We start from the raw sequence: 21385 nt of genomic DNA, 5'->3' as shown, positions 1-21385 counted from the left end.
CTTTTTTTGCTTCTTGATGCTGGATCAGGAGGCCTGGATTTAAAAAAAACCGCTGCTTGCTTTTCATTTTCAAAGCAGGAAGGTCAAGGCTGGTCTTCTCATGAAGACTTCTAGCTCCCAAGGAGCCCTGTGAATCCCTCCATGGAAAGGGCAGGGTTGTTTTCCCTTCACTAAAGTACCGGCCACTGCAGCTAAACAAACAGCTGCCACCAGCAACCATCTGTCCCCTGCCTTTTTACTCCGATTTTACTTTTGTGATGTCATTCGTTGCACTAGGTCTCCAACACCACAAAAGACTCCAGCCTAGGCACGACCTGAATTTCTAGGGCAGGGAAATAAAATAAATGAAGGAAGCTAGAGGGAGAGGGGGACACTTGGTTTTAAAAAAAAAAAGAAAGGACAAGTGCAATTTATTTTTCCATTGTAGGTCACTAGGAAATGACTGGAGCTGGGGGGGGAAGCAGTTTCAAAGCTTAGTTTACACCAGTCGTCACTTCCACATGGTTTGCCTTGCAAAGAATACTTTAAAGGCAGATGTTTAGAGATTTATTTTTTAGAAATTGCCAAACAGTAGGAAAGTTGCTTGAATGACTGATTACCCCAGATCATGGGTACTTACAAAATGTCTTTAATCAATAACTTATCCTGCTGCAAAAACATAAGTAGGCATTAATTGAAAACAACATCCCCACCAGCTGTCCTGGCTCCAGCACAAACATAGGAAGTTGAGAAGCGTGAATCACACACTGTAAACTCACAGCAATGAGCCAGTTAGAAATACAGGTATAGCCCAGCAGGTACTGGAGTTAGATCCACCAGTTCTTTGTGTTCAAAGCCTTTGGACCTTTATAGAACTTCCCCACCGCACAAGCCACTCTCCTTTCAGAGGGCCAGCGTCAGGTCGTTTAATATAAAACAGGATAAAAAAAAGACAACCCCAAATATTTCCATTTGGTAAAATACCAGAGTTTTTGGCTTAGAATGCAGTGTTTGCAACCCTCCCACTGCAGAAGCTGTGGCCCCAGAAACTCCCCGAGCACAGGGCTGCCATGTGCATAAGACCCACAGAGTAAATCTGGCCAGGCTATTTGTATGCAGTGTAAACCCAGCCCCAGAGGGAGACAGGAAAAGTAGAGGGTTAATTCCCCGTAAGGCTGTGTCTACGCAAGGACTGCTTTACCGCTTTGCAACAGTAGCAAAGCACTCCATGTGGCCGCAGCAACACGAGCAAAGCTGCACTTTGTACCACAGTAGTAAAACCGCACATACCCCCAAGCAAAACAAGCCATCTATGTAACAGCAGTTTTGCCAATCTAGCTGTGTCTACACTAGGGGCTTCTGCCAGCCCAGCTCTGTCGGTCAGGGATCACTTCTCTTCATGCTCCTGACCATCACAGCTACACCAGAAGACGTCTGTAGGGTAAACAAAGCCTTGCTCTAATCATCTCAGGGAGTGCCAGTTAGAGTGAAAGAAAGCAGGTTTTGTTGGTTTTTAAATATGATTTTTAAACCAAATGGTGTAGTCAAGGCCTAAGAGAGAAGAAATTTCACTGATCCAAATCATCTGGTTCCAAATAGATGAAGTTAAAGTGGCACGACCCCCTTTTGTGAGCATTTATTTTGATTTAAGCTAAATCACAGGAAGGCACTCAAACCACGTGTCCACACAAAGGGCCATGCCACTTTCACCGAGTCAGTACAAACTCCTCCTGCAGACAGGGCCTTTGGCTTGACTGCTCCCAACCAACAAGCAGCTTTTAAACATGACCACACTGATCTATTCATTCCTCCCCAACTCCACAGGCAGACCCCTCCCAACATCCTCTTCCCCCACACTAAACAACATTTGCACCTGTCAAGAATGGAGGTTCAGAGTCATTTGTTAACGTGGAGATGCCCTTTAAGTAAAGATAGGATGTGGAAGGCTTATTGTTTGATGTGGCTAAATAAACACACAAACAGCTGTTGGGAGTACAAAAATATGTTTTTTCCTTTTAATTACATCAGTTATCAAAGAAAAAAGCAGTGGTAACAAAAATACAAAGCTCTGAGGTTGTTTGTGGTTTTTTTGTTTGTTTGTTTGTTTTTTAAGGTTTTTTTTTGTAATACAAGCTGAGCAGCAGTGCGATTTAATTGAACTTCTGCTCTGAGTCTCTGCTGGCAGAGTATGAGTAAGCTTTTCCCAGTACCAGCCGGTCACGCAGCAGCTTAAAGAAGGCGTAATAATTGCTGAAGAGGATGAGAGCCAGCGAGATGGTCTGGTGCCACTTCTCTGACGAGATCAGTGAGTAGAGCTGGTAGAAGATGACAGCTCCTTCCAGCAGAATTAAAATGTTCAAGATCCTCAGCGGTTTGCTGAAAAAGAACTGGAGGATAAAGAGCCCAGGGTAAGGTGCTGCACGGGAGTCAGACGCTCCACAGGAAATACGGGACACAGCAGGAATGAATGCTCCATGAGCAAATGCACTAAGATTTCACTTCTGGACACCTAGCAGCACGTTCCCTTCTTGCTCACAAATGAAAAGACCTTCGGTGCTCTGATCCCCAGAACAAGTGCACAGAGGTCCTTCTCAGAAAGCTCCCCCATTGTTAGTGCTCGGGAGAGGCTTGGGACAGGGAGAGAGGAAGCACAGGAGTAAGACTCATACCAGGGGCTATTCCTGGCTCTATCACTGCCCTGCTGTGTGATCGTGAGGAAGTCACTTCACCACTCGGTGCCTGCTGGCCTTCCAACTTTGTGTCTCTCATTTATTTAGACTGTAAGTTCTTTGGGGCAAGGGCTGCCTATATGTCTGTGCAGTGCCCCAGGCAATGGGGCCCTGATCCTGTCTAGGCGCTATGGTGCTACAAATAATTCTAATAATAAAGGAGGAACAACGCCGGCTTACATGAAAGCGGAAGTGAGACACATCGGATGGCACAGCCACATTGTAATGGCCCACAGCTTTGTACACGTTCTTGCTGTGTTTCACCAGCACCCCCTGTGGCCACATGCATTCTTCTGTCCACCTGCAAGAGAAACCAACTCCCTTAGTCCCACCTACAGAATGACAAAATCAGTCACATGGCAGCTGGCTGCGGCTCTGAACAGAGCTTCTGCAGGGGGGTTAATGGCATTCCCCCATTAGCTGGGAGGGCTGCACCAATGCAGCCATTGACAGTCCTAATCCCTGAGTGTCACTAAGCTCTCTTCTAACTATTTGCTAAGACGTAAAGTTGCGGTTATTTGCGAGGACAGAATTTGGCTTGTCGAGCTCTACAACTAAGTGTTTAATAGCCATTGTCACTGCTCACCAACAAACCAGAGGTTTGCTCGCTGCGTTCGGTAGTGGATGGGACAGATCATGCCCATACAGCATTAGGCTGATTAGCAGCCACACGGAGCAACTCTGGTTTCATTTTTCCTGTTGCTGAACCGAGAGAGAGATCTCTCCCCAAGGGTGAATAGCAGCCTGGCAGATTAGTTCCCCACCCCAGCATGACAAGAGCCAGCATACAAGAGAGAACAAACCAGTGCTAGCCAGTGGGAGAGGTCCTTACTGATGCTGTAGCACATTGGAGCATAGGGCAGGATCGACCTTCTGCCAGCAGCCCAGGTGTGCTGCAGCTTTGTGGAGGAGGTCGCAGTAGCGGGCAGGCAAGAGATGCTGCATCAGAATCACAGACGTACTGATGGACACCAGCAGGAACAGCTCACACGACCACCGTTTGTCATAGTACTGAGTGTTCTGTGGGGGGCAGGAATACAGTGTAAAAATGCATTAGGACACCCTGACCCAACAAAACAGAGTCCGAACGCGAGGCACTCAAGCGAACCGGTGCCTTTTCACAGCAGCAATTATTCCTGCTTGAGAAATCAAAGGCAGAGCAGGGCAGCAGCTGTACCAGCCCTGCATTCAGCAGTAATTGGCCAACCAAGAGAACACTTCAAGATGCAAAAATCTACGACCAGCTGGGAGAAGGAGTCCTATTCGGGCAACAGTCACTCTTCTGCGTACGAGGGGGACAGTGAGTGAGCGTGAATTCCACAACTGACACTTATGCTGCAATACTCTGTCTCGATGCCACTGGGAGAATCACTACTGCTCATAGACCCCATACTGCTAGAAGCAAACAATGATTCTGCTTTAGCTCAAACGGTAGGGGGCCTGCACTCTTAGAGCAGGTGGCTTTGAGTTCTATTCCCATGGCTTGCAAAAGTGACAGCCACGAAGCCAGAGGCATGGCAGATTACAATAGGTCCCTGAAGTCTCTAGTCTCGTTTTATACTCATCCAAATATATTTGCTGTACAGTACAACTTACTGTGAAAATCCAATAAAATAGATGGGGGAGAGTCCCCTCTATTACAATTCACCCCCTCCCTAAAGAGAGGTAGGAAAGAAAAGAAAATCAGTCTTACTCTTGTCTTGAATGTGTCCCAACTAGACATTACAGTTCATGAAAAGTTGGCTTGGCCATAACCAAAGAAGAAATTTTGTAACTCCAAGGGGGAAAAGAGTTTCACCCCAACGGATGGAACAAGCATATGACGCTTTGCCATGGATGACAGGAATACAGAAGTCTGTGTAACTCAAGGTAATCAGAGAGTTCAGTGGCTGAAACACACAGTAGGATTCTGTATTGTATTACAGAGTTAAATTTACACTTTTCTATTTCTTTCAAGCGTCTCAACATTCAGACCCCTTTTACTCCACAAAACTAACGACATCACAGGACAATTCGGAATTAAGCAAATCCATATAAGCCAGGTGTAAATTGATTTAAGTTTGTCCACACAGGAGTCTCTGAGGAATGTGTGTGTAGACCAGCCCTTAGACTTACTGTACCCACTTTCCATACATCGGGTGAGAACTAACCATATCGCAGCCGTACCGGGCCAGCGTCCGATTTTGCTAGTGACTCAAACAAAACTGCCTTGCTTGTCCCATGAGTGGGAGGAATTACACGAAGCACATGCTAGAGCAGTGAGCACATAAGGGTGCATTGGCACTCACCTTCACAAACCAGACAGGCACAAAGGCCACATAATAGGCACTGAGCATGGAGCTCACCAGCACCTCTTTCATCCTCCAGTTAAAGTCCATCTTCAAATACTCCACCTCATTGCGGATCAGGTCTGGAGAGAGGCAGCACGCATGGGTGGGCATGGCCTCCATGCCATACATTTGCCTGGTATGCTGCTTCCAGGTCTCCTTTAAAACTGTTAGATAGTCTTTACTCCTGGAGTTCACGTCCCCTGTCTCTCGGGGGCCAATGTTAGCCACTTGGGAGAAGAGGGCCGTCTTCCGAAAGTCACAGTTCAGCTGGAGAAAAGGAATGTACATGCCGAACCTGGAAAAGCACATGGGCAGGAAGGCTGTAACATCATCACCCCCAGTTCCCCCCCGAGTCTGACTGCCATTCCCATGATACTGAAGATGCGTTAGCACCCAACATCCCCTTGTGAAGGGTGTTTGATCACGAGAGCCACTTCCCACACAGATTCTAGAATGGGAGAGCTAGAGGGATACAGCCACATGACATTGTCCACATAGCTAATGGAAGCTAGAGACACAACACAATCAGGTCCACCTAATATGCACTGTAGGTTTTGGATGTGCATGGCCAAAGGTGGCCGGCCAATATTAATACTGTTTGCTCATAATTAAGGCATGAGACGTCTCAAAGTGGACAGTCTTTTTATGAAACCCTGGGCAATTTGCAAACTGTGGTTAACTCCTTCACCGGGCAGGTCATTCAAGTAGAATGGGAAAGACACGTACCCAGCCCCCAAGAGATCTAACCTAATATAGTCTTTATGATCTACCAAGAGAGTGAAAGGTTAAGCTCTGTTGCAAGTCAAGTGCTCATTTACTTTCAAGCCACATCTTGCCCCATATGGCATTGTAACAACAGACTTTGATTGGACAGGCAGCTTTAGAAATTCATCATCTAAACCCAGACGGGAGAAGAGAGGTACTTACGGGTAACACAGGAACAAGAGATTGAGGAACGAGTAGGTTCTGAAGAGGTGAATTATTGACCGGCACAGGCTCCAGCCTGTCCCAGTGAGGACTGCAAACCGAGTAATCACAAGGAAAATGGAGCGTGGTAGGGAGACTTTGCCGCTTTGTGAAGCCTGCAGAGGAGAATGAGCAGGGCAGGAGTCAGACAACTTATCTCCTTCTGGAAAGCCAACAGGAGAAACTAGCAGCGTAACTAGTGAACGAGTTCTACTCGGTCCCAGTAAGCCAGCACCACACAGTAGTGGAGGCGGAGTGACCTCCAGGTGCCATGTGACTGCAGCCGGAGGAGAGAGGCCTGACTTAGATCAGAATCTGCATCTGGACTCTCCAAGATCAAGAAGCTGAACCTTGGGCACAGATTTAATATACACTTCCTGTTCCGCTGGGGGAGCGGCGAGCTCCTCTTGTGTCTTGTCTAGTCCTGGAGGGTCACCTGCCTGCAGCCTCGAAGGCTGCTCAAGCAAGGAGCAGATTACTTTCCTGAACAAAATGAGAAGAAAAAACTCCAGAATCCAATGTACCGCAGCAAGCCTCTGAAGTGAGCCAAATCCATCCACAAATATAAACGGTTAGGTTATTCAGCTTCCTCTCTGCAGGAAGCTGGAGTAACTAAAGGGGAAGGGAAGGTGAAAGGAGCCATACGTCATTCTTTAGGAAAGGATAAAGCAAACCCACTACAGACTGAAATGCTAGGAATTCAGTAACCATCAAATATACATAAATACAGTGAAACTCATATGAGTAATGGATGGCGACATCTCTGTAAATCAGTTTGCCAGTAGGAAACCACGTCTAGGTTTTATGTTGCAGTCAGTTCAAAACCCTTCAGAACAGGGTAGGGAAAAGGCTGAAGTTTAAAAGGGACACTCAATTTTACATTCAGCTTCCAGAATGTCCAAACTTCACCCTATGTTTAAGCTGCCATGTACCTGCTATCCTCTAGTTTTTTCTTTTAAATTTATCATTCCATTCTAAGAATCTTCTATACTCAGTTCATGTCAGCATAGCCCTTTGAAAACATACAGCACTCTAAGCACTTAGAGTACCTGCAGATCTCTCTGTAGCCACTATTATGCAGGTCCTACAGAAACTGTTGCTTTACTGATGTCACTTCAGCAATAACAGCTAGTGCACACAACTAATGAGGCTGGTGTTTTGGCTTGATAAGGCTCTCTATTGAGTTGAAACTCACTTCTCTGCATTCTTTTACCTAATGCACCCACGATACAGAAAGGCAAACACAGATGCTAGTCAGAGAAGGTTGGGAAGGAGAGAATAGTTCTGAGTTTGGCCTGCAGCTTTACCTCCTTCACGATGGCACCGATCAGCCTGCGCGCTAAGACGATTGTCGTCACTGTCAGCACGTTGAAGTCAATGAGATGAAAGTTCTGCAATGACAAAAAGGAAACTCTTCCATTTTGCTCCAGGCAGCAGAGCCACTCCTACCTCTCTTCTCCTGGACTATCAGGAGAATGCCAAGTGTGCACAGTGCCAGGATGTCCAAACTTTGCCCAAATTAAAGTCACTTGACAATTTACCTGGGGCCTCAGAGCCATATCTAGTTTGCATGAAGTGGAGCTGATTATAGCCATTCAGTCTTTAACAAAAAGGTGAACCCTATAGAGACCAAGTCCTAGGATGCAGTGTAGCCAGGCTACTCAAATAAAGACGGAGCCGGGCCTGCTGGGACCTAGAGCAGCAATAAGCCGTGCTTTTGTATTATGGGCGAAGGCAGGCACTGGCCACAGTGCAGAATTCCCTGCGTGATGCATCTGAAGCCATGGGAGAGCTCTACACCTCAGCCCAGAACAACATCAGCCAGATGGAGCCACGGCTTGTTCCAGTCATGAAAGAGGCTTCTCTTAAAACGTTGGATCCCCACCTCTGCTCATCGCCTCTCCTGTATGCTGCTCGCTTTCTCCCCACTCCACCAAGGATTAAATTTAAGAGGATCAACTCTATTCCAAGAAGGGAACTCTGCATTGGGATGGAATCCCAGATCTCATGATTCTTAACATTACAGATAAATTCAACGTAAGAGCTGGTGGGAGCCAGGGGGTCTGTGTGTTCAATTTAAATACAATTTTTTCCCCTTCAATGCTTGTTATATCACTGCTCAGTGAATCAACACATACCCCTCTACTCCCTACAGTGGCAGGATGCTGGGAAGGTGGGCTATTTTGCCCAGCACTATAAAAATCCCACTGTCGCAAGAGCTGGGCTACATTGGGTGCTGGCTCTTAGACGGAAGTGCTGTCCTAACAGAGCATCTACCCAGATGCTGTAAAAGAGCAGGAGGGACGGGGATATCTGTTGGGGAGGGAATGGGTTTTGGGTGCTCAGCAATCTGGAGAGAGCAGCCATGCACATGGGAGTGAGAGTGGAGGTACACTGGGGGCAGGGATCTAAAAGGAGGACAGCAGCACATACCCAGATACCTACCAGTGATGTGTGTGACGGAGGGTGGGAGGGTGGGTACCACCACACGGTTTTGTAGATATTGATGTAGTGGACAAATAGAGCAATGAGATGGCAGAAGAAGAGCTGAAGTTCAAACAAGACACTCCTCTCCACAGGCAGCTCTGGGATCTTACAGTGCCGGAGGGGAACCACTGTCTGGGTTGCCAGAGGAGGGCTGGAGAGGCCTGTACCTGAACCGCTCCTACCAAGATAAACCAAAACCCACCAGTTACTCCCCTGAGATGGGTTTTTTTTCCTCAGCCTAATGCCCACCCGCAGCCCACACACTCAGACTGCAGAGGATGGATGGGTTTATGCTAAGTGAGGAGCCCAAGCTGAATGCCACACCCAGAGGCTGCAATGAACTGGTAGAGCCAATGCTTAAAAGACATCTGTTGCATGTGGATACGAGACGATGTACAGAAGTAACACTGCATGCTCGGGATGTGCCAGTACCGTTTTGCCTGATATAGGCATGGCACTTGGTTTGTACAGCAAGAACTATATTTGGGATCCCCCACGTTGAGCAAGGTCTGAGAGCAGAGCTCCTACGCGTGCAGCCCAGCAGGGACACCGAGTGGCCTTTTAAGCTAGTTACAAGTGTTTCTGCCTCCCACTGCTATTTACGTGGTGTAAAGTGTATGCACAAAAGATTTGGTGCCATAAAATCCAAGTAAATAAAATAAATTGTGAGATTTCTTATTCTCCCAAAGCCTATTTAAAGCCACAGAGGAACCATGAGGTTTAGTCACAGGTTTGTATTCCTGTGTACATGAGCAATTCCAGCTGCCAACCATTTACTCAAAGAGAAGGGTATAAATGCAAGTCAAGCAAGGTGCATCCAGTGAATGATTCCTAAGCAACAACACTCAGTAATTAGGTCTTGGATTTCCAAAGGGGCTTCAGAGCATTAGATGCCAAACTCCCATTAAAAATCCCAACACAGAACCATAAAAGTCACAGCTATAGTGACAGCAGAAAAGCTTCCAATCAAGTGAATGGAAACAAGAGGGCTCAATCCAAGCTGTTAAAAAATATAAGACTGTGAAGGCTGAAAGCCTTAAACAAAAGGTATGTCTACAGTGCAATCAGAGGTGTGACCGTGACGAAATGGGAATGTCCTTCATGTTTTCTCTGAATACTGTGTGCGCACCTCAGTTTCCCCTATGTATTACTCAAGTTTCTAGGTGATGGGATAAGGCTGTGTTGTTCTTGCAGAGACCCCTAGAGGGCAGGTGTGACTGCCAACTGGCTGCCTGGGCACACAGAATGGCTGACACCTGCAACTGATGGCCAGAGCCTGTCCTCCGCAAGGAGCCAGTCAAAGGTGCTGGAGAACAAAGAGAGGTGGACACCAGGTGACCTCTTTGCTCAGAGGAGAGACAAAGCATGGAGGTGGGACAGCTGGGGGTGACTGAGGCTTGGCTGCTGCATGCTGGTCAATCCCCTGGTTTGGGACTGGGGGGAACCGGGGGCCCTGTGCTCTGGATCCCCCCTACAAGGGACTTTGCCGAATGTTCCTCCTTACTGTGCTAACAAGGTATGTTCTACACTGTGTTTCCGATGACTAATAAACCCTTCTGTTTCACCTCGCTGGCTGAGAGTCACTGCTGACTGCGGAGGTGGGGTGCATGGCCTCTTTGGGACGGCATGTAAGGTTTCCCCAGCTGTCCCATCCAGCTGGGTTCACTGTGGGGAGCTCATGTTGTGAACAGGGGTGCTGAACGCTCCAAGGTCAGACCCAGGAGGCGCTGAAGCCAAGGAGGTTTGCCCTGGTGAGAGTGTGTCCTGAGGGGGAGACGCTGCACTAGAGTCCTGTCTGACTTCACTCAGAGCATGCCAGAGCGCCGAGTCTGAGACCCCGTGACCGTGCCGTACTAACTTTGATCCTGCCAGCTCAAACAATCGCAATGAAATTACGGCAATTTGGGGGGCAGCCCAGGCTGTACTGCGCCACACTGGACCTGGGGTAGGTACTCAGGGGTAACTGGTTCTGCTGTGGCCTTACTGCGATTGTTACTGGAGCTAGTTAGATCAAAATTAGCTCAGGTGTGTTGACACATGCAGCAGTCACACCTCGGATTGCAGTGCAGACGTACGCAGAGGCTCAGATGTGTCACTGAAGGGATAACTTAGCATTCGCAGCATGAGCTCTGAAATCTCTGAAGCCCCAAAACTCACAGGATTGATTAAGCCCTTCAGCCTTTGGATCTCCTGCTGGAAACAGAGCTTCTGTAATATAGATGTCCAGAAGACAGAGACCTCACAGGCTCTGTGCAAACACTAAAGATCTAATGGCATTCTTTATAGAGTAAGATTCTTACCCTGCCAAGCCTTTCCCCTGCTCATCACAGGGGCTTGCCCTCTATCTCCAAGGAGGCCGCATGCACGTCAAGACTGCTGTATGTATATGGATGATAAGGTGCTTGGACCCCTTGGGACGAACTGCTATGTAAATGAGTAATACTAAAGAAACACCTCAATCAGGGAGTATGACCACAATCAGGGAGTATGTTAAGGGATATTCACCTGCAGCGTCAAGGATGTTCTATTCAAGGTATTTATGAAGAGCTCATCACATGGGTATCCAAGTGCTGATTTCCCTCAATTTCTCACTTGGCACCACTTCCCCTCTCCTTCCCTAAACCTCTGTGCTTTCCCCACAGAAGTCAGATTGAAAGTGAAAGCATATAATCCAAGGCTGAGCTGCTACCATTCAACCAGTGTAGGATTTGGGAAAGAAAAGCAGACTGCATCTGTCTGCACTAACCAACTGCTGCCATACGCTGCTGGATATGGTTGATCCACCAAGCAGAACTCTGGAGCCAAAACTTTGTCTATAGCACCCCACCCTGCAGAATCTCAAAGTCCTTTAGAACACTCCTCTCGGGTAAGTAAGCATCACATGCACTTGGCAGTCCTGGGGTGTATCAGAACCCACATTTCCCAATCTCCATTCTTTGCTTTAATGACAAAAACATATGCCAGGGAAGTTGTCATGGATCAGCGAGACTACTGCAACCCGACATCAGCATACCAACAAAAAAGTTACCAAATCACTGACAAAATGGCCAGGGTAAGGGATGGAAAAACATGAACCAGCCTCATTGTCAAACTACGTGTTTCACAGAGGAAGAACTGTCACAGCACATAAGGGAATAAAGGGGATGCACATTTACCTGGTACGTGAGCGCACACCAGTGACCGATGAACTTGTGGAATGTCCAGAACCCCCAGTAGCCCCAGTTTCACAAAGAGGATTTCGGCAGTAGGACGTTCGGTTAGGGCCCCGCCTTCCCCCTGCCATAACAACAAAGGGTATGGAGACTGCCCTGAGAGGTTGACTGCTGCTCACTGTTTGACTATTTCTTCAGTCCTTAAAACTGAAAAGGAAAGATTTATAACACACATGGATTTTGAGCAGAGTAGGTAGGTAACTTTCATACTCCTCTAGCGTCTCAAAGCATCAAAGACTAACTTCACAGCACCCCTATAGTGTTATCCCTATTTTACAGATGAGGCAATGTAGGTACAGGGGCCCAGATCCTCAAAGACCTGAAGAAGAGCTCGGGGTTGCTTGAAAGCTTGTCTCTTTCACCAACAGAAGTAGGTGGTCCAATAAAAGATACTACTGGACCCACCTTGAGCCATTAAAAGGGGAGGGTGTTTTTTTGTGAGCCTTGACTGCTTAAAACTCTATTGTGTTATTGGTCTTTAATTGTTCCTTAACCTCAATCCCAATTAACAGTTAGAACTTTGTTAAGGCTTAACACCCATACCCCTCAGTTAGAAGATAAACACAGCCATGACGGGTCAGACCAATGGTCCATCCAGCCCAGCGTCCTGTCTTCCAACAGTGGTCAAAGCCAAGTGCCCCAGAGGGAATGACCAGAACAGGGAATCATCAGGTGATCCATCCCCCGGCCCCCATTCCCAGCTTTTGGAAAACTGAGGCTGGGGACACTTCAGAGCACGGTTTTGCATCCCTGCCCATCCTGGCTAATAGCCATTGGTGGAGCTAGCCTCCAGGAACATATCTAGTTCTTTTTGAACCCTGTTATAGTCTTGGCCTTCGCAACATCCTCTGAGATCCACAGGCTGCCTGCGGGGTGTGTGAAGAAACACTTCCGATGAAGTGAGCTGCAGCTCACGAAAGCTTAGGCTCAAATAAATTAGTTAGTCTCGAAGGTGCCACAAGTCCTCCCGTTCATTTTGCAGATACAGACTAACACGGCCGCTGCTCTGAAACTTCCCTTTTGTGTGTTTTAAGCCTGCTGCCTGTTAATGAATTAAGGTGTGAGGGCTCCCTCTAACTACCCGCCAGCAAACTAGGGACGGCTACGCTGGATAGCAGACAAGACACACAGGAAACACCTCCCAGGTGAGAAAAAACAACAACTTAAAAAGAGCTCCCCCCCCCCCCCCGCCAGCACGAAAGAGCCCAGGCCCGACGCTGCTGCAGCAGAAGGGCCCTGCTGAAGTGGGGCGCCGCCGAGGGGGGTGGGGGGTGCCGGGCCCCGGGGGTTGTACGGGGGCAGGGCGCGGCGGAGAGGAGGGTGTGTGGGGCACGCAGGCGGGGGGGGGGGGCACCGGGGAGATCGATGGGGCGGCGCGTGCACGGGGGGTGGGGGAGGTCGGCCAAGCGGTGATGCGCAGAAAGGGCCGCGGGGGGGGGGGTGCAGAGCAGGCGCCCCCCCCGGGGGGCCACTGGAGGTTCAGGACGGGCCCGGGGACTCCTCGGGGGGAGGGGGCGGGTCTCTGGGGCTCCGGATCTGCAGCCCGACCCCTGTGCGAACCACCCTCCCCTCCCCCTCACACCGAGGGGCGGGTGTCGCTAGCCCGGGGCTCCGAGCCCGCGCGGCGGGGCGGCCCGGCCCGAGCCGCTCCCACCCCCTCACCCATCGCCGCTCCGGCTGCAGTAGGTCGGCCTGCGGCGGCGGCGGGGACAATATGGCGGGCGGGGCCGCCAGGGGAGAGACGGCGGCCAGGAGCGGCCAAACTTCCTCAGCGCGCGAGCGGGCCCCGCCCCTTAAAGCGGCACAGCCCCGCCGGGGAGGGCGGAGGAGCGGGCTCCGCAGAGCGCGGCGCTCCACGTGTTCGAATCGCCTCGCCGCCGGGCCACCGCGCGGAGGGGGAAACTGAGGCACGGAGTACGGCAGCGGCTTCCTCAGCGCAGAGAAGGCGTCAGGGGCAGAGCTAGAGAGAACCCAGGCGGTGCGGGCTCTCTGTCCCCTATTCCCCCTGCTGTAGCCCCTAGACCCTACTCCCCGCCCCGGAGTCCTGGGTTCCCTAGCCCCCCTCCGCCACAATGTCCAGCCACTCCTTTGCCCCTGCTCGCCCACAGAACCGAGGCATTTCAGCTGTACCCACTAGGCCACACTGCCTCAAGTCAGTGGCATGTACATTTTGACCCAATTTGTATGTGGACCTGAGTCGGTGAGGTGTCAGACAGCCAGAGGCTGCATCTCCTTCCCGCAGCTACATCGTGGTGGCATCTGCTTTGTATTTATTTCTGGCTCTGACCCTAGATCCTGCCTCCATGCTGCCCTTGAGGCAGGGAATTTTTGATCTGGCCTCCTACTGCCCTCTCATTTATACTAAATAACCACATCATACATGAGGACTGAGGCTAGGAAAACGTGTTATAAAGCACCCTGTCCCTTTTTTTGTTGGATCTTTCATTTGAGAGGAAAGAGGAGGGGTACAGCACAAAATTGGGAGTGGAAAACAGCCGGGAATGGTATAAGGCAGTAGTTCTCAAACTGTTGTACCGGTGACCCCTTTCACATAGCAAGCCTCTGAGTGCAACCCCCCCCTTATACATTAAAAACTTTTTTATATATTTAACAGCATTTTTAATGCTGGATACAAAGCAGGGTTTGGGATGGAGGCTGAGGCGTCAGGACCCCATTTGAGAACCCCTGCTGTAAGGTGCTCAAATAGCACCTAAAAAAACCAGCAGAGGATAGGAAAGATGAATGTAGGGATAATTTTACTGTAAATATAGTTTTTATAAAACAGGCTGCATTTTCCCCCTTCAGGGATAGATATATAGGTATTTACAATCTAGGTTTTTTTTTGTTTGTTTTTTTAAACACTTCACTGAGAAACCCAGAAGAGGGGCATACCTACCATACAGACCCTTGTTTATCTTCTACAAAGCATATATAGTAGAGACATGGTAATGTATATAGCTGATCTCTAACATTGGGCTTCTGGTTCCTGGAACCCCCTAAAATTTTATTACAAATTACACCTGGGAACTCAGTCAGAGCCTTCACCAGTTGTGGTCAGGCAGAAGTCCCTACTGGGCTTGAAGAATTCCATACGATGTTGCTGCAGGATTTATATTAAACTGTTTCACTCTTCCCAGGGGTGTACAAGCTGTATATGTAAGGCGGCTGTAAACTGATGGAACAGGGGATGTAAAAAGTTACTGAGTGCTGCATACAGAATTTTTTTATTTTTGAGGGGGGTGCACTAGATAGTAGCCTTGGTTGTAAAGTTACAAATAAAAACAGGCCATTTCAGAGCTAGGGGGAATCCAACAGTCCATGTCAAAATGACACAAAAGGTGCAGTTTAATGGCCCTTTAACTCTAACATTACTGCAATTTCAATCCAGGCTGGGAAGAGTCGACTGTGGCTAGAAAGTCGTCCAATGATTAGAGAAATAATGGTTAATATTTTTTTCTAGGCAATCTGAAAACAGGACTTCTAATGGAATGCTGGCTGCAACCTTTCATCTGCAAGTGGTGGCCAAGGAGCTCCAGCCTAAAACAACATCCAAGTGATTGGGGAGATAAGGTACATTTAGTGCCACTTGTAACAGGTAAAACTGCACTTTAAGTGTAAATAAATGTGAAAGGAGAGAATTTTGGGACAAATCCTCAACAGAACCCTGGCAGTTACCTTACTTTCTCTTCATTACTAATCCCCAACACTTACGCTTAGAAATCTCTCAAAAGATCACCCTTCCAGTAGTACCACAGCAGGTTCAGCTGCCTCCCAGAAATAGCATTTTGGTCTTTCAAGCATCTGTGATCCAAAGCCGAAATCTGCCCCAGTTCCTACCCCCCTAAGCATGCACCCTTCCCTGTGCTCGAAGACTATGGGGCACAGATTAATCCCCATAGTTGAGTGCAACTCATGACACCAGCAGTGAGCTGTCTGTAATCTAGGACTCTCACTTACTGTAGAGGGAGAACAGAAAATGCTGATGCTCCGACAAACATGGTTGGGGAGACTTGAGCCTCCTCTCCTGCTCTGTGTTATTAGACTATTCTAATAACTTGAAACTCCCCAGTATACAACTTCCCTCTAACACTAATCTGTAGCTAATTAAAACAACAGCATGCTCATAAAAACCAAAAAGCTAGCCAGCTGATTAAATCCATCTAATGGACAGAAATGCAGTAAAGTTTTGACCATTTCTACTCGTATGGAACAGGAAAGGACAATGCAGATTTGACTAGCTCCTGTCCAAACTGTACCTTAAAAGGTACATGGATTTCTGAAGAATGAGGAGCCTCTCCAGGACTATTTGTGTGAAATTCTCAACAGTCTAACGTCCGACCAGTCTAATTAAAAATTTATTAGAATGAGATTAAAACAAGACAAACTGCCTACATAATACATTCAGTCTGAATCTCTGCAAAGCTCTTCCAGATACAATAACTTAAAATCTCTCTATATTTTTGAGGACTCTTACCCCATTCACCTCCACAGCACCCTTTTGGCCTCACATCACTCAGCTTTCTGATCTCTTAAAATCTCTCCCTGTCACGCTGCATTCCTCTATAGTCTGAGACTATTTCTGACATTCAACTTGTGATAGATTTCATTGCACCAGTAATTAAATTATAAGCATTTCAAACATGTGTCAAATGTTCAGGTGTACCACCTGGAAGGAAATGCAGTAGTCTGTTCTCTGTACCATGGCTTCTGTTCTCTACATCCCGGATCCCCATCCCACCTAGCACTGGACTGGATAGAGACTCCATGAATTATGGCTTCAGGCAAGAGTAGTAATTGCAGGAGGATAAACTTAATCTCACATTTGAAAGCAAGGAAATTCACAGTCAAGGCCTTTATCTACAGGGAATAACTATAAACTTATGTTAATCATATGGTTAACATATTGCTGAATATTAGCCTGACTAGGCTTGCTAAGTAACCGAGCTCCTACCTATGCAATAATGAAACTAAGATTTGCCTTGATTCATTTTGACTTTTGTCTTACCAATAATTCCCCCCTCACTTTATTTTATTTTATTTTTTTTTTTAAATTTCAGCTCCTAACTTGTGGGTGTTGCCGATGCTACAGTGCAGACGATGGGATACTGCACAATCCGACAGAGGATCGGCTATGTCCTGGCTGGAGGCAACACAGTTTATACAATTAGTGAACTCATTAAACAAGACAATACCAGATGGTGAAAGGAATCTGCTTTTCCAGCCTCCAATGTTCCTTTATGGCGGCTATGCACAGAAAAGGAATATTCAGACATCCACAAGAGCACAATTCTTAACTCATTAAACATTTCTGTTCTATATGTAATTGCAAAGATTCCTGGTCACAATTACTGACTGCACATCAAACATTGAGATTTAAGGTAGAAACCTGTGCATTTTTAGAGCAAACCTCCTACTGGGTTTGCTTCTAAAGCTAGAAATGGAACTAGCAGCTTAACTGGGAAAGAGGCATACTTTCCATTTCAGTGCTGACAGTTACCACTTCCCCTCCAGGTTCTGAAGCAAGTGAGGAAGCAGACTTCAGTGTCCTCTTTACATACATACAAAGAGACCCCTTCTGAAAGACAGGCTAGGTTAGTTAATGAGATTGAATATTCCTGTCCACATTATGAAAGAAACCAGCTCACTCATATTACTCTGTGGTTTCCCAAATCTGAGTAGTAGAACTGGCTCATTTTGCAAAATGGAGCATTTTGAGATAGGAGCAGACACTAACAAGCTGTAGTACTGGAAGGTTTCAAGGGGTTGGTCAGAATAGCAAAGTTAGCAGCAAACTCCATTACTGGTGTGTGTGTCAGGAGGGAGAAAAGGGATAGTATTTATATTCAGAACTATGAGACCTTTGATTTTGGCCACCCTACAGCCACATTAAAGAGATGGTCTCTGCCTTTGTAAGCCTACAGTCTAAACAACATATCAGCGAAATGTCAGAAGCTCAAGTCTTACCAAGATTTATGCCCTGAAACCAGCTCTCCCTCAAGACAGAGTAAGGTATTAAACGACTGTCCCCCTTCTCCAAACAGCTTACAGAAGTCTTACTTCCTCTTCTTGCCTGTATCCCCCAACCAAGGTATTTCAATTCTTAATAGGTACTCAATGTTCAGAGGCCCAGGGAGGAAGGTGCCCCAGCTGGTGTCTCTCACCTCTCCTGATACCACTCCCAGATTCCTGCTCAACACCTTACAGATCATCCCATGCCCATTTGTTCTTTTGAAAAGCAGGGGCGTGAGTTAGCGTATTACTGTTCAAGAAGGGAAGGGGTAAGGAAGGGAAGAGTTGCCCTTATAATTATCAACTATCCTTGGCTCTGCTGTAAAACAGATGGCACACATTCTGTATTAAATAGAAACCTCATTTGCTTTCGTGGTCAAATAAGAGCCCAACCTTACTCTTAAAAACCAAGCTGGCCTCAAAACCTTGCATATATAGCAGGGGATCATAATTCTATCTGAATCCAGAAAGCAATACTGAGCCACAAAAAGAAAAGGAGTACTTGTGGCACCTTAGAGACTAACAAATTTATTTGAGCATAAGCTTTCGTGAGCTACAGCTCACTTCATCAGATGCACAATTAGCTATCTAGGTAACTTACTCTTTTGTCCTACTGAACATACACTACTGAAGATTAGATCCCCCTCTCATGCAGGGGCATTCAGAAATATAAAAAGTTATCACAGTGAAGTTGTAAAATAAGATAGGTACTCACTTCAGTACTCCCAACAGATAGGAAAAAGACGCAGACTGCTAGTCTTTGTAAAAACATGTTCTTACTACTGTTACCACTTCCTCCTCCCACCTCAGTTTCCCACATCTATTACACATTGACAATGACCGCAAACTCTGAAGCAGGGGCTAACTTTTACTATGTCATAATGGAGTCCTGACCTTGACTGGGACCTCTAGGTGGTATTGTAATATCAAAACTGTAATCCGCTTGGTACAGTTGACTTTTGGACCTCAAGGATTTTATTACTTATAGGTAAAACACAGAGGCATGTGTTTGATCTGAACCACACCCCAATGGAAAAATGTGACTGAATAAAAGGAAAATTTACTTTTAATAGATTCAAAGATAAAGACCAGAAGGAACCATTATGATCATTTAGTCTGACCTCCGGCATAACACAGGCCAGAAAATTTGACTCAGTCCCACGTCAAGCCCACAATTTCTGGCTAAACTAGAGCATCTTTCAGAAAATCATCATAATCTGGTTTTCATGTTATAATTCTACAATCAGTACATACACTAGACCAAAAAAGATCAGATTATACCAACACTATAAGATGAATAGAGGAAAATGCTTCAAGCAGCATGTTCTCAAACCAGTTTTGGCAAACACAATTATTTACAATGAGATTTACATTCCTCCATAACCCTAGCATCTTTTATATAAACACCCAACATATGCAGGAAGTGTAATGTAGAAGCAAGCCGTATACATTCCAAATGGCAGTGCCACAAGATTCACTTCTACTGGATAAAAATCTGCACCGTAATGGATGATCTTTATCACATCTTTTCCACAGGATATAAAGGTTGTGCCTAGTAGGAAAGAAATGGGAAAAGAATTGGTACAACGATGGAAATGGATACTATAACTAATTACATTGCAAAAAAAAATGTATTGAATAAATGAACTATGGAAATCACCCATACATAAATTGTTTCCCTAATCAATCTATTTACACCAATGGACTAATACTTTTAGATAGCAGACACACTTTTGAAGATCATGACGGGTAATTAACATTTCAACACCACGGTCATTCCCAACCTTCCTTTCCTGTTGCAGAGGAATATGATTAGAGATACTTGTTTGCGTCCCCTTACAGTTCCATGTAAGATAGATCTGCTTCTATGTACTTATATAGTCCCTACATATCAGAGTTTTTGTTCGTTTTGCAAAGCTGCAGTGCTTTACGGGCAACATAATTAATAAGGGACTATTATTTTGCAATTCTGTTCTTTAGGAAGTCACAAGTTTCTCACTCCTGGGTCTCAAAAGATCCAGTGAGAAACTGACCAGAAGCTTGAAAACTACAAGCTTTAGAGGGCTGCCCAGTCCACTGATGCCTTCAACTGTCAATTCCTTTTGAGTGAAGGTTGGGTTGTTGTCCAATGTATCACTGGGTTTGCAAGGAGGGCAGGTGGGTGGAGACAATAAAATACTTCCACAGGATAAGCAAATGAATGATAATCACAGTATCCACCAGAGGGAGCATGTCAGCTGTCAGTGGTGAAAGTAAATGACAGCCAAAGGAATCATGAGATTATACCTCTTAACACAACAGGCTCAAATTGTTCCATCAGCTGATGTGGGGGGTGTGCAGCCCTTCAAAACTCTTAGCTAAGCAAGCTGTGGTCAGGCTTGAAAACCCTGAGTAAGAAGCCTGGGCCTGTATCTTTAACAAAACGAAACAATAAAAAAAACAGCCAGTAGCTAGCTTAAACCTCAGAAACCCACCAAGGTTTGGTGGTCTGTTTACATGCAAACAACCTTCATTTCTCCTTAGTCTTGTGCACATTCCCACTCTTCGGATAGTTTGGCAAGAAGAACACTAAAGATGGGAGGGAGGGAAATGGAGCCCTAATTAAACAACTGAAAAACTGCCCTGCCAAACTGTGTCAGATCTGGCTGCCAAATCTAATACACAGTGTTTCATGAATGTGTGAGCTGAACTCCATGTGACAGGTCTACCTTCTACCTAATTCAATAAGGGAAGACATTATTAACATACACTATAGAAACAGCAACCATCCTAGTGGAACTGGGTACAAGAACAAAAGGAGGGGAGAGTGAAGAATTTCTATAACTCCCTTCTATACACTGTCTAAGGTCATGTCTTCACTTTCCAGGAATTGAGGCTGCTGCAATCGATATAGCAGGGGTCGATTTAGTGGGTCTAGTGAAGACCTGCTAAATCAACCACAGAGCGCTCTCCAGTCAACTCTCCTATTCCACCAGAAAGAGAAGAGTAAGGTTGACCTAAGCTACGTTGACTCCAGCTACATTATTTACCTAGCTGGAGTAGCTTAGGTCGACTTACCCCAGTAGTGCAGACAAGGCCTCACTCACCTAGATACAAACTGAGCAGAAATAGACTGATCCTCAGAGTGACCAGAGTAGGAAATGATTGAGGACCTAAAACCTCATGAGCACCATTCAAATAAGAAAGCGTTCTTTTTGTATCTACAGGATCTAGGTTCTCCCTTATGTACATGAGATTTTGGAAAGAATACTGGTAAATACATACAATTATTTATATGAAAATCTGAAATTTCTTTAGGAAGTACTTTGGGGTAAAGCCCAAGAACTACCTTGTCCTTACAGAAAATAGCATAAGCCCAAAAGAGTTTAAAATGGAGAAGACATAAGTTATGTTATAACTATGTTTACATTCCTGGAGAAACTGGATCTTATAATGGTGGCTATAAAGTTCAATAAACCCTTTAAAACAATTTAATGTGTTTGAAAACAGATTTGCCATCAATCTGCACATGGAAAGCTGCTACTGCTGCTAAATGAACTTTAACGGAGGAGATGGACAAACCCATAACATTTAGGTATAATAATCTAAAATGGGTTTTGAATAGGACTTGAAAAATGGAGCAACACTCTTAAATACCAAAGTAACAAAAAGGATCTTTGTATGTTGCCATGTC

The 21385-nt window shown here is 46.3% G+C and overlaps 2 protein-coding genes across 5 annotated transcripts in view; both read right to left on the bottom strand.

The window, feature by feature from the left end:
• Window positions 1-1965: 1965 nt before the first annotated feature.
• TMEM39B (transmembrane protein 39B) lies at window positions 1966-13791 on the bottom strand. Of its 4 annotated transcripts, none has more exons than XM_037882064.2 (9): window positions 13366-13791; window positions 11647-11767; window positions 8450-8669; window positions 7312-7395; window positions 5966-6120; window positions 4997-5333; window positions 3541-3728; window positions 2889-3009; window positions 1966-2366 (listed from the first exon to the last, which is right to left on the bottom strand). In XM_037882064.2, exons 1-9 carry the CDS (start codon window positions 13367-13369, stop codon window positions 2130-2132), a joined length of 1467 nt encoding a protein of 488 aa, XP_037737992.1. In that variant the 5' UTR covers window positions 13370-13791; the 3' UTR covers window positions 1966-2129. The 4 variants fall into 4 exon arrangements, with proteins under 4 accessions (XP_037737992.1, XP_037737991.1, XP_007067625.1 ...); XM_037882063.2 differs by having other exon boundaries at window positions 11647-11850; window positions 13366-13507; XM_007067563.4 differs by having other exon boundaries at window positions 11647-11850; window positions 13286-13400.
• A 4969-nt stretch (window positions 13792-18760) lies between these two features.
• KHDRBS1 (KH RNA binding domain containing, signal transduction associated 1) overlaps window positions 18761-21385 on the bottom strand; it is a 29593-nt gene continuing 26968 nt past the window's right edge. The window contains exon 11 of the transcript XR_005222859.2: window positions 18761-19264. The gene's annotated coding sequence lies outside the window, so the exon portion shown is untranslated. The remainder of the gene's footprint in view (window positions 19265-21385) is intronic.

Source organism: Chelonia mydas, chromosome 19, assembly GCF_015237465.2.
Source record: "Chelonia mydas isolate rCheMyd1 chromosome 19, rCheMyd1.pri.v2, whole genome shotgun sequence".
Taxonomy (NCBI): Eukaryota; Metazoa; Chordata; order Testudines; family Cheloniidae; genus Chelonia; species Chelonia mydas.
The sequence above is the reverse complement of the archived record's forward strand: the minus strand, read 5'-3'. Positions and strand labels throughout refer to the sequence as shown.

Bases quoted from the DNA above. Each gene is read 5' to 3' on its own strand.
- TMEM39B (XM_037882063.2), bottom strand. From the start codon at position 11,774: ATGGCAGGGGGAAGGCGGGGCCCTAACCGAACGTCCTACTGCCGAAAT. The intron at 8,670-11,646 runs GTAAATGTGCAT...TTATCTTGGTAG, and splicing joins GGTGTGCGCTCACGTACCAG to GAGCGGTTCAGGTACAGGCC. The intron at 3,729-4,996 runs GTGAGTGCCAAT...TGCCCCCCACAG, and splicing joins TGCCTGTCTGGTTTGTGAAG to AACACTCAGTACTATGACAA.